General features: G+C 42.6%; 1 protein-coding gene across 1 annotated transcript in view; it reads left to right on the top strand.

The window, feature by feature from the left end:
- Positions 1 to 17,764, top strand: part of LOC126249280 (inversin-like) — a 123,505-nt gene that overhangs the window by 17,077 nt on the left and 88,664 nt on the right. Inside the window, exon 3 of the mRNA XM_049950934.1 lies at positions 6,640 to 6,751. Coding sequence (XP_049806891.1) covers positions 6,640 to 6,751 — 112 coding nt within the window. The remainder of the gene's footprint in view (positions 1 to 6,639; positions 6,752 to 17,764) is intronic.

Genomic DNA, 17,764 nt, shown 5'->3' with positions numbered 1-17,764 from the left:
GACGGATGAAGTGAAGGAAGTGCAGCCTATAACAAGGATTAGACATTTTCCGTGCCATTTTGCGTGTTACTTACGAGAACTGCTTTCCAGCTTCGGGACGGAACCATTTCTTGCGACCACATTACCAGGCGTGTAGTTCTGCTCTAACTGTCGACGACTAAATAAATGTCAGCTACCTTATCCTATACGGCTCGAAAAATACGCGTGCACTATAAATTTTTAACCGTGGATATGAGAACAAAACGGAATTTCACTGAAGAGTTCGCCCAAATGGTCCCATAGACAAGACCCCCAGCCTAATGCCGTCCCTTCTCCGATAACCTCCTACTAGTGCTCTGTCTCCAGTGACCTCGAAATCGACGGGACGATAAACTGACTTTCCCCTACTCAATCCTAAATATGCACGAGATTAGTGGATCCGGAAGAACGTAGCTCACCCAGCATTTTAAAAAGGTTTTCGTTAGATATTCTTTCACCGAAGTTACAGTGCATTGAGGATTGTTTCTTTCCACGATACCCGTGTATTTAGTGCCCTGTAAGATCTAGTAGTACAATGTAAGGGCAGTCATGAAGACGACTATTCACAGCTTGTAAGAAGCTTAGCAATTTTTCTGTTCTCTGCTTATATTTTTGTTCCATGGTAGGAAGTGTAGAGTTGTGTTGTATAATAATTTGTATGTAATTTCGTATTCTTAAAAGATTTCTGTTCTCCACTTGAACAACTGAGCGATGTGGCGTAGTGGTTAAGACACTAGATTCGCATTCGGCAGTCAGGGGTTCAAAGCCCGGTCCAAACATTCTGATTTAAGTTTCCCGTGCTTTTTATAAGTCGTCAAAAAACAAATCTAGGATGTTTCCTTGGAAATGTACACATTTCCGATCGTTCATCAATCATAGACGTGCCAATTCCAGTCTTCGTCGCCGATGAACAGCAGTCAGAATGGGTACATGAGTCAGGCGCCTGCTGATTGGTTGACTGATTTGGGCGACGGAACCAAACACCGAGATCATCGGCCTCATCGGATTAGGGAAGGAGGGGGGGAGGGGGGGAAGAAGTCGGCTGTGTCCTTTCAAAGGAACCATACTGGCATTTGCCTGAAGCGACTTAGGGAACTCACGGAAAACGTAAATCAGGATGGTCGGACTCGGGTTTGAACCGTCGGCCTCCCTAATGCGACTCCAGTGTGCTAACCACTGCGCCACCTCGCTGTCAGGCGATTGCTGCAGAGGGCCATACACAGCGACGTTCGGTGAACAGTCTTTGAGGAGACACTGTTAGTAGCCCATTCGTTTATCTGGGCGGTCAGTTACTCAACAGCTGCGCTTCTATTCGCCCGTACACATCTCCGCAGCCATCGTTCACTCCTCTCATCTGTGGACCCTGTTCCCTCGGCGTCGGTTTTGTATAGTGCCATTTTGCCATACACGGTATACATGAACTATGGTGGCACGCGAACTGTTTAGAGGCTTAGCCATTTTGGAAATGCTTCCACCCTTGGCCGGAAAGTCAATGATAATTCCCTTTTGGACATCAGATAAATCGCTCCGTTTCGTCATTACGACAACGTCTGCATTGTTTCCGCGTCCCTCGACACGCTTTATGTACCCTCCACTACTAGTGCTGTCACTTGCCGTCTGTGGATGTTACTGCACGTTCGCATCGAACACTGGCGGTGGTCGCATTAATGGATAGTGTGTTTCTAGGGTTTTTGAAAGACATCTAGGAAAACAGAAGCCATAAAATGATTTTTACTGCTGAAGACGTCATCGCCATAAATGAGGTTCATTCAAATGAAATCTGGCCAGTGCGTCTGCTTTTGCCCTAAACGTAAAGTTGTACCACGTAACTGCGGGTATGGTGGCGCCATGTATTGGTAGAGAGACTGACGCGTGCGCACCGTTTGATGTTGCATAGCGCCAGTGTGGTTTCACGCCGAAGAGAAGGTGGTCACACAAGCTATCGTCCACTACCGAGCATGCAGGCGAGTAAGCGGGAACAATGAGGAGTGATTCGATGTTTGGTGGCGGAGGGTGTTGGAGGACGTGAAATGTATCGACCAAGGACGGATGTGTACGGTGAGTACAGTCTGAGTCGTTCAAGTGTTGTGGAATGGCGCGAACGATTCCTTAAGGGACACGAGTCACTGGAAGACGATGCCCATCCCGGACAGGCTCATCGTGTCATCACACCGGAAATGGTTGCGGAAGTGAACACCGCAGAATCACCGTGAACGAGATCGATCGGTTGCTGGCGTTATCGTCCTGCATGATAATGTCCGCCCACACACGACCAATGCGGTGAAGACGACATTGCAGCAGTTTCGGTGGGAAACGCTGGAACATCCACCGTACAATCTCGACCTTTCACATTGTGACTTTCATGTGTTTGGACCTCTAAACCAAGCTATTCGCGGACATCGATTCGCAACGGATGACGAAGTGTGTGACTAGGTCCAGGCCTGGATCCGACAGCAGTCTACTAGCTTCAAGGATGGAATCTACCAGCTACTGTCGCAATGGGACAATGTGCCAACAGTTTTGGCGACTATTTTTGAGTATGTGTACTGTGTATAACTACATTTTTGAGTTAATAAAAACGTTACTGTTACTTTACACTAGTGACCGGGTTTCATTTGAATGCCCGTTATACTACTGGGAGAAACAAGAAAATTAATACCGTTGTAAGATACTGAACTCAGATTCGGGAAGATGGCGGTTCAAATCCCTGTTCGACCATTCAGTTTTAGGTTTCTGCAGTTTCTAGCAAATGCCGAGACAATTCCTTTAAAAGGGCACGGGAGATACGCTTCTCCTGCCATTGCCTATCGCAGCTTATGCCTCGTCTATAACGACTTCATCGTCGACAGGATATAGATTCCTATTCTTCCTTTTCTCCTTACTTTTTTATGGCAGCAAAGTATGGACTACGATGGTCAATCACAAGAGCAGAATTCAAGACACAGAAATGAAGTCTCTGAGATGAATCATAAACGTTCAGTAAACTGTCTCATATCCGTAGTAAAGTCAACAGAAAGGAATAGAAATTACTGAAGAATACAGGGAAAAATGGCTCAACCGTGTCCTTCGGGCAGGCAGTCTATTGAATACCGACCGATGGGCAAACGTTTTTGTGAAGATAAAGGAAGAGCTGGGCTGATGACTGGAGCAGGACTGTAGGCTTAACCCGCGTAGTAGGTGATGCTGATGATAATAATTACTACAGATTACATAGATCACAATACGCAGATGATTTGCACTACAGAATTCTACATGGAATCTGAATTGGAGAGTTTAGAGTGGTATGAAACCATCAAGTGGTGTAATAAATGCTCTAAATGCTGTAGCATGGTATCAGAGGGTCTGCTGATATTCGTGGCGAATCTACCGCCAAGCATTTTATATACGAATGCACAAAGCATAAGGATTAGCAGCTGAAGAACCGTGGCCGACCAGCCTCAGGAGCAGAATGTAATCATTGAAATTGGTCGTTCCTTCTTGCACTAATATTATTTCTCTGTAAAGTGTTGCATCCCACGGGGACTTCTGGTTGGTTAATTGATTTGGGGGAGGGGACCAAACAGCGAGGTGATCGGTCCCATCGGATTAGGAAAGGATGAGGAAGAAAGTCGGCCGTGAGCTTTCAAAGAAACCATCCCGGCATTTTCCTGAAGCGATTTAGGGAAATCACGGAAAATCTGAATCAGAATGACCGGACGCGGGTTTGAACCGTCGTCCTCCCGAACGCGAGTCCAGTGTGCTAACAACTACGCCACCTCGCTTGGTAGGGACTTCTCGCAAGTTTATGTTCAACATGTGTTGCAAGACAAAGTCAATAGCCAGCCTAGCAGGATACGGCCATTCGTCTGAACTTGCGATTTCCTGCCAGAGAGATTACTATTTGGTGACAATCTGAGCAGCCCTCTCAGATTTTTACAGATCCTGCTGTCGTTCGCCATCCAGTCATCATAAGATCGAAAGATTAGGTTGTGGTTAACAAAAATCAACCCATCAACTTCATGGTATACAAATTACAAAGCCACCGGATGCTGGCTGTGCGTCCGTAACAACCGAGGGGACGAACTACACTGTGGTCTGAATTTGCATGTAACAACAAGTTCCTCACCCGTTCATTACGACCATGTGGGCAAGATGGCCCAATGTCCGCTCGTCGCTATGGGGAAACCTCTTTTGTCTTCAATTCCACATTCGTTTGTTTGTCCTTAAACAGCGTCTCAGGGGTCTTGTCACGGTCCGCGCGGCTTCCCCCGTCGGAAGTTCGAGTCCTCCCTCGGGCATGAGTGTGTGTGTAGTCCTTAGCCTAAGTTAAAGTTAGATTAAGTAGTGCGTAAGCTTAGGGACCGATGACCTCAGCAGTTTGGTCCCATAAGTCCTTACAACAAATTTTTTCCTAACAAAAGCATGCTTTGTACATCACAAAATCTCACGACATGAGAAACCAGTTTCCCAGAGACTGATAATTTTGCCCTGTTAACTGTCAAAAACTTAACGGACAGAATATTAGTTACCTCCTTATCAAATCTCACTGCTTTGGATCGCTGTAGATGGCGTTGTAATGGTATCAGGCAGCCATGTGTCCCACCGCTCAGAGCAAGTCTTAACAGCATAGTTGTGAGTACATGCGAGTCGTTTGTATGGAATTAGCGCAGTTAGACGGCTCAACTTTGAGACGTGACAGAACGGCTGAAAGGGACTAACAACTCTGGATGTGCTCGTGACCACACCGTGAATGATATTGCACGTTTGGTTGTGCATCCACATGGACTGTCGCACGTTTCTATAAGGAATGTTGCTCCATTAGCAGCCATGTAACACGGAACAAGAACAGGGACTGGCGACGCGTATCACGCCTTGTCAATGAAAATCGATTTCCAAGCCAAAACGAATTAGTGCTCTCGGTGAATGGAGATCGTTTCCATCCAGTTTCCGAACTCTGTTTGCCATAGATATATGCGATGCGGTTGCTCGCAATAGACCATTTTGAACGAAACTAGGGCTCTGAGAGCGGTAGTTAGTCAAGCGAACGGTAGCCGAGTCTTTCACCAGTTCTTGGATCGAGCGGACTGGGGCGACATTTAGCCGAAAAGATACCATCCACTAAGAAAAATATCTATCCCACAAGATTTTGCAAAATATATTCAGATGTCAGTAAAAGCCAGTAGGGAAAAACTCGCCGAAAAGAAACGTCCTGGTGGTGTCCAGATTGTAAAGTAGCTCTTTGTATGTCTGAGCGTTTCAAAACTCACCATACTCAGGCACATTATTTGTAAAAGCAGCGTGTACAAGCTATTTTACAAAACAAAAATATGATTCCGTAAAAACTGTATACATCCTAATTTTAATAGCTCATGACATGATTTTTAAGAATAGATATAGCGGGTTCCATCGTTGCAAATGAAGCATCACAAAGATTTATTGCATTCACTGTTAAAATCTATTATTTTTTAAATATCTGTTAAAAACAGCAGGCCGGCCGGTGTGGCCGAGCGGTTCTAGGCGCTACAGTCTGGAACTGCGTGACCGCTACGGTCGCAGGTTCGAATCCTGCCTTGGGCATGGTTGTGTGTGATGTCCTTAGGTTAGTTAGGTTTAAGTAGTTCTAAGTTCTAGGGGACTGATGACCTTAGAAGTTAAGTCCCATAGTGCTCAGAGCCATTTGCACCAAAAACAGCAGTCCAGCTGTCCCATTCAGGGCGACTGAGGCCAGTCTCCAATATGTTAAATCTACTCGTCTTCAGTGGTCGAAACAACACAGAAGCTGGAGGTAGTAAGTGGCTGGAGGTGCGTAGTGTCTCTTTGCAAATTGGGTAAATCGCTGAGTACACGAATACCCATTGACGTATTTAACCCACGGCATGTGAAGGATGTAGTTCAGCCCTGAATTAGTTCTGTGATCTTTTGGAAGTGTTTTTTGTACCAAGAATGTGAACATAATGTGTATTTCAACACTCTCGGAGACCAAGTGTTGCCATTTCTTCAACATCATGATAAGTATGCAGTGGAAACTCGTATCTTCCAGGATGACAACAGCCATGTTCACAGAACTCCATGTATACTTTCCTGGTTTGAAGAAAACTCAGGCGCCTTATTGCACCTTTACTGCCCCACTAAGCTACTCGACCTTAATCCCATAGAAAGTATCTGGCTCTAATTGGAACGTTGCAATCATCATGTCGTCAGTTTGGTAGCTGTTCAGGATTTAATCATCAATGAGTGGCTTCAGCTGAAAATGGCATGTCTGAAGAAACGTATACTCTCTCTGCAAATGGAATCCCTGAAGAAACGTATACTCTCTCTTTCTTACCGAATTCAGACCATTACACGGTATTTGCATCGTCATGTCTGCTGGGAGTGACTTATTTTTTGTCTGGTGTGGTTATATGCTCACTGTCTCTAGAGAATCACTACCGAATTTCCTTGATAGACCACATTGAAATTATTACAGTCAATATTCTATACAGATCCGTGTATTCTTTTGGTGTGTGTGTGTGTGTGTGTGTGTGTGTGTGTGTGTGTGTGTGTAGGGGAGAGAGAGAGAGAGAGAGAGATCAAATGCTGTCCTGTAATTCATCACATATTCATGGATGGCGTTTCCGTTATGTTGTTCTTGTTCTGTTTCAGTCTGAAGATGTAGCAGCATTACGAAAAAAAATTACGTCAGAAGCCATCGAAAATCTACATCTCAGCGTGGTACGGGGAAATATCCAGAATGTTAAAGACTGCCTGAAATCCGGTGAGTTGAAGACATTTATTCACTTTGGTTAGCTGTTTTGACCTGCAGAAAATCTAGAGCCATTTACTGCCTATCGTTGCGAACAGCGTGACAAGCATTCTTTCTACTGTGTCTTAAGTAAGGCTTCTGCCCATCGCATTCGTGAATAGTAAGCCAGTGCTATAAAAGATGTTAGGAGTGTAAGTGCAGATATTGTGATCAGTGGTGCCTTAATATGTATTCACTTTAATATATTAGTTGTTTTATCTCTGCAACTAACAGTCTTCCCGAAAAGGTGTTACATAATTTACTACCTGATGTTTTCTGCACAGTCGTAAATGCACCACCAAGACTAACCGTTTGTCGTCCACATGCCCACGCTTCAACACTTGACCTGCTACCCAGGGGAAAATAAGCATTAATGGTTTGCTTTTGCCACATGTATGTGGAGGTCGTGACCAACTTAAAAACGTATCGCTCCTAATAGCTACAATTATTAGTCTGTAAACGAAGTAAGTACTGACATAATGTTGTTCAGTAGACTGTTCTCATTCACCCAGTATGCCTCTGAGCAAATGATTATTAGTCTTTTTTTGTATACACAGTTCCTGATGGGACTGGTACGTAAGAAGTAAAACTAATTTCCTCAAATGAAATTTTGTTTTCGAAGTCTGTACATAGATATCGAGAAATAATAAGGATCGTTCACCGAGTGCCTGCCTCATTTATGTGAGACTCTTCCACAAGTCAAACAAAGGTATGATCATCCATCCTGCCCTTCTTTCGCTCTGTGCAGGAAAAATGATCAGAATTGATGTGCCCATTGATAACAAACTCGTTAAAGAAGGAGAACTGTCAATCAGCTTTGAAACTGAAAACATCGCTCACGCGAAACCCAATTCGTGCTTTTCTCGCGTGACATTCTGAAAGTCCTGGATGAAGACCATCAGGCAGGGGCATATTCCTTGAATTCCCAAAATCATTTGACTCGGTATGACACCAACGTTTGCTAATGAAAGTAAGTTCATATGGGCTATCAAACAAAATTTTTGACTGGACTGAGGTATTGCTTGACTGGAACAAAATAGCTGGTTGTCTTCGATGTAGAGTCATGGACAGATGTAATGTACTAGAAGTAACTTTACGCCTGTCTTAGGGACGTGTGTTGGGACCCTTGCTGTAAGAGGCAGCACAGCTGTACCAAAACAAGTTTTCGGCGGTTCGTGTGCTCATGGGTCATTTCAGACAGACGAACATGCAAGGAGGTGGCGGACTGTGCCTACACCAGATTTGGAGGATATGGTTCTATCTCTCGACCGTTTCCATCTGCTTAGCTGTACACAAACACCCTCTTCGATTGTTCCCGACATGAACACCAGACCATTCTGCTGTTTGCCAAGCGGGGTAGCCGAGCGGTCTAGGGCGTCTTGACACGGTTCGCGCGGCTTCCCTCGTCGGAGGTTCGAGACCTCCCTCGGGCATGGGTGTGTATTTCGTCCTTAGCGTAAGTTAGTTTAAGTAGTGCGTAAGCTTAGTGACCGATGACCTTAGCAGTTTGGTCCCATAAGACCTTACCACAAATTTCCAAAACATTCTGCTGTTTACAGTACGATGCGTCAATCACACAGCCTGCAGCACACAAGGAACACATGGTGAGAGGAACATCCTTTCGTCAGCACCTTCTACCGTGGCGACGATGCATTTCCGGACATATGTTCATAGAATCTTCTTTCCTCCACTTACAGTCAGGAATCCTTCCCTGCAATTTGTCGGTTTTATTAATGTTCACCGTATATAATACATATATATATATTACTTCTACTGCCACGTTTTTCTGTCTTTTTGTGAAGGCTAATCTTAGGAACTTCTGTAGGGCGCTTTTCACTGACAGAGAGACTGATTGACGAGGTTATTTTGTGTACATAATTTATTACCGTTACACCAAACAAGTCCTCCGGCCGTAGATACTTAGTGTTACCCGTGAAAAACTGGGGTAGGTCGTCAAGCGCATTTTCTTTGGTATTTCGCACATATGTGCAGTTACGTTATTTGAATGTGTTGCTGGAGTCGGCCCCAACAGGTACTGCTCATCACGTCTTTCATGCGACTATCAGTTATAGACAGAAGGCATCGGTTCGTTTCCCATTACAAACAAATCATTTTTAAAGGAGGACTCTTAGGAGGGACATCCTATATGTACATATGGCGTAGCAGACATTAATAGTAACCTCAGACTTTATACAGATGATGCACTTATCTGTAATGAAGTGCTACCTGAAAATAACTGATCAAATATTCAGGCAGATCTCCATAAGGTTTCACAGTAGTCCATAGGTTGTCAACTTGCATTCAACGTTCAGAAACGTAAAATTTTGCGTTTCACAAAACTCCTCTGACTGTTGTATCAGTGGGTTACAATTGGGATCAGTAAACACATATAAATACCTGGGCGTAACAATTTGTAGCAATGTGCTATGGAACGATCGTAGGTAAATTAGGTGGTAAATTTCGCTTCATGTTAGGGTGCTGGGAAACTTCAGTCAGCCGACAAAAGAACTTTATTAAAAAAACTCTTCTGCAGTTCATCCTAGAACGTTGCTCAAGTGTTTGGGCCCCACATCAGATAGATCTGACAGGGAATCGAGAACGTATGCAAGGAAAGACAGTACGAAAGGAGGAACTTCTGTTTGACCTTCCGGAAAAATCTGAACTGGCGAGCACCTGAAGAGAGATCCACAATATCTCGCAATTCAAGAACCAATAATAAGTAAAGAGCCGTGTATCCAACAGTGGATGTCTAATATTGGTTGTTGTTGTTGATGATGATGATATATTGAAACATAACCAACATAGATTCAGAAAATATCCTTGTCAAACCCAATTGGCACTTTATTCAAAGTAATGAGTGACATCCACAGAGGATATTTCTTGATTTCCATAAGGCTTTTGACACTGTTCATTACAATTGCTTGCTTATCGAGTAGCGTGTTAGCCGTGCGACTGGATTCGCGATTCTAATCAGAAAGATTACAGCTGGTAGTAACTGACGGGAAGTCATCTACTGAAACCTAAGTTATATCTCGGGTTCCCCAAAGAAGCATTATAGGCCGTCTATTTAACGATTTAGTAGACAATGTGAATTGCTCTTTTAGAGTGCTTGCAAAAGATGCTGTGTTTTACCGTCTATAAAGCCATCAGAACATAAAAATAAAATCAGTCACAAAATGATTTTGACAAGATGTTTGCGGGGTGCCAAAAGTGGCAATTGCTCCTGAATAATAAAAACGTGTGTTCTTCTAGATGTGCACTAACAACATTCTTATAATCTTCGGCTGCACGATAAATCACTCAAATTTAAAGGTTATCTAAATACCTATGGATTACAACTACCAACACTAAATCGGAGCCATCAAATAGAAAATGGTGTGGGGAAGGAGAATCATAGACGGTTTTTTATTGCCAGAATGCCTGAAAGGCGCACCACGTCTACTAAAGAGACTGTATACGCTACGATTGTCCTCCCTCCTTTGCAGTCCTGCTGAGCGGTATGGAATCCTTACCATGTAGAATTGACAAAGGACATTAAAACTGTTCAAAGAGCAGTTCGTTTTGTATAAGCGAGTTGAGGTGACTCTCAATAAAACAAGGGCGTTTTTCGTAGCAGCGAGATCTTTTCACGAAATTAGAATTACCAACTTTCTCCTCAGACTGGCAAAATATTTTGTCGATTTCTTCCTACAAAGTGAGAAATGACCATTGTAGTAAAATAAGAGAACTCAAAGCTCGCCCGGAAAGATTTGGGTGTTCATTCTTCCCACGCGATATTCAAGAGTAAAACCGTAGAGAAATAGTCTTAAACTGGTTATATGAAACCTCTGCCAAACACTTAACTGAGAAACGCGGATTAAAATTATGTATTTGCAGATGAAGATGTAGATGATGATAATGATAATTATGACAGAATAGCTAGACAGCGAACCTAATCCATTGCTGAATGCCTCTTTATGGGTCTTAAAAAATTATCCAAAATAATTCTTGTGGAGGCGTTGGTGATAGAGGAAATGCTTAGCTCATCATGGAATCTCTAGCTATAGTAAGATACAGACTTAGAACGGTGTACGTGGAATGTCCATTCTTGTGGATTCATTGTGATTTCAGTAATCGCTCGATACATTTTCTTTAACCCGTGAGAGGCTAGCTAACACAAATTCCGTACACGAAATAGAAACCGTACTGTTTCTTAGTTACAGTGAATAAAAGAGAGGTAAATGTGATTAATAGATAGCAGCACATTTCATTCCTCTATAACTGTTAAAGAAACATTTCCAGATATTTACTCAACTAAACAATGTTAATTCCACATATCCTTCTGTGGGCATGTCCTCATGATGTAGAAAAGAAATCTGAGCATATCAGAGGACAAGAGACTTATATCTAGCCCAGATATGCGTCACACTGGAAAAGTAGTGGAGGCAAAGTAGATTAGTTGACGATAACATAGATTTCATCTGTAATGTATAAAGATTTGTTAGAGTTCAGAAATAGAAAGACGGGCAGTCAAATTTCAAAACAAGCATGTACTATCAATATATTCCGCTAGTTATAGACCATAAATAGTGACATTTCAATAACAGCTACTAGAGAAGAAAGTTACGATGCTTAGCGATTCATACTGCAAAATTCTAAACTGCCTCATGGCTCCAGTTTGATTTCTTCTCACTAGAAACGGTATCTGAGTCAACGTAACTAAAATTATAAAATATATAGACTGAATTAAGTAGTACGTACTTTCTAATACGAAATAACTCCTCTGCGTGGGGTAGCCGCGCGATGTGAGGCGTCTTGTCACGGTCCGCGCGACTCCCACCGTCGGAGGTTCGAGTCCTCCCTCGGGCATGGGTGTGTGTGTTGTCCTTAGCGTAAGTTAGTTTAAGTTAGATTAAGTGGTGTGTAAGTCTAGGGACCGATGACCTCAGCAGTTTGGTCCCATTGAAGCTTACCACAAATTTCCAAAAACAAAAAATAACTCCCACAATCAGAAAACGGATGCAACTTCGACTCCTCTTTGCCCATCTATGAGAATCTTAATTCAGTGAGGATACTGATATGTGATTAATCAGTTATGGACAAAAATGTAGTTTATCAGTTCCGCAATTGCTAAAAGAAGAAATTAAAATCTGCAGATCACTGGAATCACAGATTTATTAAGTGTATATGTTGTCACTGAGAAAACGTATTACGAGTATTTTTGTAAGCCAGTTAATTTGTTCCACATAATAGCTATATATTGTGGTCACATAACAGAACTAATCTGTTAATGAAGAGCTTTCTCCCAGGGAAAAGAGAAATACCAAGTAACTGACTGGTTCAAATGGCTCTAAGCTCTATGGGACTTAACATCTGAGGTCGTCAGTCCCCTAGACTTAGAACTACTTAAACCTAACTAACCTAAGGACATCACACACATCCATGCCCGAGGCAGGACTATAATCTACGACCGTAGCAGCAGCGCGGTTCCGGACTGAAGCGCCTAGAACCGCTCGGCCACAAGGACCGGCTTCTAAGTAAGTGTTCCAAGAAGTGACGACTGAAGTGGATTTTAAGAAACGTTGTTAGAAACCCATTAATGGAAGACATACATTATTTCAAGTTAATCATAAGTTTCCTGAAACATTTTGAATTTATTTTCAGATAAGTAAGACCCAGCTCACTGCGTGTTGATATACAACAACTAAGCGTTTACATTAGATGTAAGTATTAAACACCTGAATGTGGAGTGGGGAGAAAGGAAAGGAACTAATGACATCAGTTGCATCGGGGCTTTGTGTAGAGTCAGCGGTGACGAGCGAAAATGTGTACCGGACCAGGACTCGAACATGGAATTTCCTGCTTACTAGGCAGCTGCGTTAACCACAGCGCCATTCGGAGACAGTGCTTAGGTCAAATGCGCGGACTATCTCGGCTTGATCCACGGCCGACCCACATTCCCGCCGAGCGCCACCTGTCTGCAGTCCCCATCCATGTCCTCCATTTTGCGATAAACACTGTGTCCGAATGACACTAAATTACCAAGTAAGCAGGAGATCACAAGTTCGAGTCCCTCATTTTTACTCGTCGCTGTTGATTCCGCACGAAGTCGTGAAACAGCTGATATCATTGGTTCCTTCTCTATTCTTTCCTTTCTCCTCCCTCCACCTTCAGTTATATAATACTTATCGGACATGTCCGAAAGAACAGACACCATGCATCTTGTAATCAAATGTAAGTCCCTAATGTAATATACTTCAACTCATTCATCATGCAATATTTGTCTTTGTAGTTCATTAGGAACAAACAATAAAGTTTTGGTCATCGTCGCACGGCGTTCTTCCTGGTTTTCAAAATGGTTCAAATGGCTCTGAGCACTATGGGACTTAACATCTGAGGTCACCAGTCCCATAGAACTTAGAACTACTTAACCGTAACTAACCTAAGACATCACACACATCCATGCCCGAGACAGGATTCGAAACTGCGACGTAGCGGTCGCGTGGTTCCAGACTGAAGCGCGTAGAACCGCTAGGCCACACCTGCCGCCCTCTTCCTGGTTTATAACTTGGTGAATGTTGTACAGTTTTAAAATGACTTCTACCGAATTATATACGTCTCTCTTCTTAAAGTCAAATCAGGAGCATTCCCTTACGGTTTACTGGTATACTCTCGTCAGTACTACTTGTGGATTCTTCAAAAGATTTTCGTGCCATCCGTTTCATTTCCATAATCATAAAACATATCTGGTGAACACCTTATACCAGTTATTAAGAGAGAAAACTCAAATGATGTAAATTACAGAGTGACATAGCGTCCATGTGTTGAGTGCCCACTAAACAGCTTTAGGAGGTCCACAACAGATGAAAACAGGAAGTTAGACCACCGCTCGCGTTTTATAGAATTTTTCTGTTTTGTGAACAGACCCTCTAACTGTGAAATACTGAGTGCAAAATACGAGAAGAGAAAGGAATGTTCTGGGTGAAAGGAAAGCGTCATATTTATTTTAGAATTACCTCCAACTCCAGATGAATCTGTATCCGAAGATAATTAATGTGGTTTATAACAGAGAATCCAACATCAGGGGCAGAGTCCACATAGCATGAAACACTTGTAGCTTACATATTTTCGTCCCTCACTTCCTTCCCTTGATATTAGCCTTCAACATAAAAGAAACATAAGTGAATGACTATCATTTTTTATCGCAAAATATAAAAACATTTGACAGTATCGCCTTGATTTCGATACACTGGTCTTCGAGCACCAGGGTCTCATCTTCTCTTACTATTCCCAATTATTGACAGAGCGATGGTCTGCCACTTCCTTTTTCATTATTCAGACTTGTCTGACCACACTGTGTCATATGATGCTGCATTAGTGCTGAGTACTTTCAACAACTAAGAATACGTTGTTGCAGCGTTGTTCCGCTTCAAATGCAAATGAATTACCGCTAGGTACTCCACTTTATCAGTGGTCTGTTCCTTGATTTGGCCCCCTCTTGCGCCGTGCTGCAGTACCGTACTATGGCGTGGGGTTTAAGTGTCTCTTAGGACTGTAGACATGTACCTGTCATAAAAATATGAATTACATAACTTTATTTTTTTCTGCGAAATACCAGTATAAGCCCTAAGTTGATCTGCACCAGTTGGTCCTACTCAAGTCGTAGTTTTCATGACCACGGGATAGAAAAGTTTCCCTTTTCCCACCTGCCTTCCGCGAATTTGCTGGCCATTGCACAATGCCCTCTGTAGACAGATACTTGCCAGGAGGTACACGTCGTGAACCGTCCATTATTGTAGGAGGTGAGTCGCCACAGGATATCTTTTTACCATATGCACTCGGTCCCCTTGCTGATCTCTGCTCAAGGCGGCTCCAGAAGGACAATGCAGTCCCAGAGAACCTGCCTTTGGCGGCCAGGAGCATCTCTGCCCTCAGTCGGTGTCCGGCTTTTAAGACACCCAAAGGGTCCCATGGGAGCAGCAGGGTAGATGTGCCGGTCATTGTCCTGGATTTCTGTTAACGCTGGCTGATCAAGGCCTCGGCTTGTAAGGAAAAATACTACATTCATGCACCGATTCTCAATTACCAGACAGAAAAGAGATTGATAAATATGGCTTGCCCTATACTGTCACTGTCATAATCCTCATCATTTACACAAAAATAATGAGCTGGGTATGTTACACATGACTTTAATCGACGTCAGATGTGATTTGCGTATTACTAAAATGGAAAGTTTCAGCATGGAAGTGGCTTGACACTTCATCGCATCCAGACCGTCTTAAAAAAGTTGTGCATTTGGTGTTACATTAAAGGTTATGGTGTCTGTGGAGTCTGTTTTGTCCATCATGGACGGATCCACTGAAAAGCGTTATAAAAAAGAACCCAACTTGCTCTGAGAAATGTGATACATTTGAGTTCGCCACACAAGGTATGTGTATGTGGACACTGCCACATCAATATCAGAAAAAACACAACACTAAAAGGCGTTCAGTTGAAGGTACATTCACTGTGATACAGGTGCATGGCGGTAGCATGCTCAGTGTTAGGTAAGCTCGTCAGAATGTCCTGTCATTGATTAGACCTCCCTCTCTCTGGGGAGGAGAGGTCCAGGCAATGTCCAAGGCAAAGTATGGTGGCTTCCGTCAAGGCGGAAACAAGACACAGACTTCCTCTTCTGAACATCTCTGGGTTTCATCTGGCTTTCTTCATTGTTCAGGAAGAGAGAAAAAAAATGTTTTGTACCGGATCTGCATGGTGTAGAAGACAACATACAAGAATTTACATCTTTAGGTGTTATTCTCCACAGTACTGATAAAAGCGAGATGCAAAACGAGTCGCTCAACAGAGCAAAGGGAAGACTTGTCTATAGAGTACTGCTACAGTTCATTATATTACTACCCAACTGCTTGATTCAGGAGTGCTTTTCACACTGCTTGAGCAGTGTGATAGCACATGAGAATTCTCTCAAAGAGAAAAACTTGTGGAAAGGTTTACGGTACAGTACTGCCCCGCATGGAGTGCTGGTCAGTCTCGTTGTCAGAAAAAGGAACATGTGTGGCGTTTGATTCTGCATTGCCTTCACACATCAATATGTGCAGAGCTGCAGTTGAACGTTTCTTCTCTGCTGCTGTGGTGTGATAATGTGAGCAAAATTACGTGTTGCAGTTGCATCTGTTGATAAAGTTGGCATCATAGGCGTCAGACGTCTGCTGATCTCCATGACGGCCCCTCGTGCAGCGGCTCGCCATCAGTTGTTGGGTGCCCCAACTACCTTCCTTCGAGGTTGTCTCACCAGACCGCCGAGCGCTGAGGCGGCTCACTCACTCCACCAGTAGCGTGAGCGGAACTTGTTATTGTACACCCAGTTTACTGCTCACTCCTTCCCTTTGGTGTGTCTGCACACTGCTGCCAGCTGGGTTCCCAGGAAGGGCCACATCATCACGGAGAACTCTCCGTTCACCTACAGCTGCCGACCAATATCCATACCTTTCGCTTGCATCTGCCATTGACCTCCTGTACAATACTCAAAGTCCAGGAATTACAATTTTATCCTTACTTACTTATTAATACTTCCACAATTAGCTGCTCTTTGAATGATTTGTTCTCTAATTACATTTGCTTGCAATATGCAATTTAATCCAAAAATCGCAAAAGCATTCTGATCGATCTGTTTTACAATAATCCTCTTATTCATAAATTAATTATCTCTTACCCCTTTATTTTAACTCATCATACTCTATAAGTTTAAAGTAGCATTATATCCACATCATAAATTGACCCTCATATACAGAGTAGTTTGTTAGATTTATTAGTAATTACTGAACACATGCATCTCTCCTCCTTTCATCCATGCAACTCTTAGTTTATGTACATGTCTTAAACTAATAATATCGCATCTGTTATTTTCAACACATCCTAATGCAATAAACAAAGTGAAGACGAACATGAAACCGTCACCCATTCACTGTCATCTCTCTTTACTTCCTTGTATATTCTTCCCTTCTTCCACTCCCTGTCATCTCTCTTCTTCGTCAAGTCTAATTGATAATTCTCATTACTCTTTTGTCTTTTACATTTGGATGGCGTGCACATACAGCAAGTACTTCATCTGTGAACATTAACATTACACAGAAATTTACACACAACTTCTTCTCTTTTCAACATAGGAATGTTAGGAATGTGGGGCAATAAAAAAGTCATAGAAATTATAATCATATCCATAATTTTATTAGAGTGCTTCCTCCACTTTTTCTTGCTTTTTCGTATTAAAATCCAGATTTCTTCTGTACATTCTCATTTTTTATACAAGACTCCGGTTTATAATCACCTTCCTATTTTCTCGGTCTCCATTAGATCAATGTTTACTATTTTAGCAGAAAATACACAAACATTAAATTTCAAGTGGCCTTCCACTCAAGTCATAAGTTTCATGGTTACTAGTAAGGTTCGTTGTGGGTGGTTGGTTGTCTTAATGCAAGATATGGGATGATTTCAATTCGTAATTGCGTCTTCGAACCATACTTACTAAAACTGCAGTACCCACACAGTCTGGGTTAAAAGCCAAAAATGTAAATAAAAAAAGTCCCCAACTAACTTATCACAAAGCCCCAGCGTACTCTCGATGTTGCACAAAGTCACAACACCTCAACTCACTTCTTAACTTGGTCGTGTCGTTTCCTTGTTGTGAACATTAACTACCAAGCTCTATCTCCATTACAGGATCCTGAAGTTCTTCTGCGTGGGAAAACTGTATACTACATCACTGTAACTCCTTCCACCAACTAAGGACAACTACAGACTCAAGCACAATTCAAATACCTGTCTCTATACTGAATTCCTTAAAAAATAAAACCTTCTTCACAACTCAAATAACTCATGTGAAGACCACCTCTTATTCTCTCATTATGGCTGTCGTCCCAAACACTGATATATGGACCTTCAGCTTGCTTCTAAGATCTCTTATATCATTCACTTGATTGGCAGACATTTTACCACAACAGCATGTTG

This window comes from Schistocerca nitens, chromosome 3 (genome assembly GCF_023898315.1).
Source record: "Schistocerca nitens isolate TAMUIC-IGC-003100 chromosome 3, iqSchNite1.1, whole genome shotgun sequence".
NCBI classification, from domain to species: Eukaryota; Metazoa; Arthropoda; class Insecta; order Orthoptera; family Acrididae; genus Schistocerca; species Schistocerca nitens.
The sequence above is the reverse complement of the archived record's forward strand: the minus strand, read 5'-3'. Positions and strand labels throughout refer to the sequence as shown.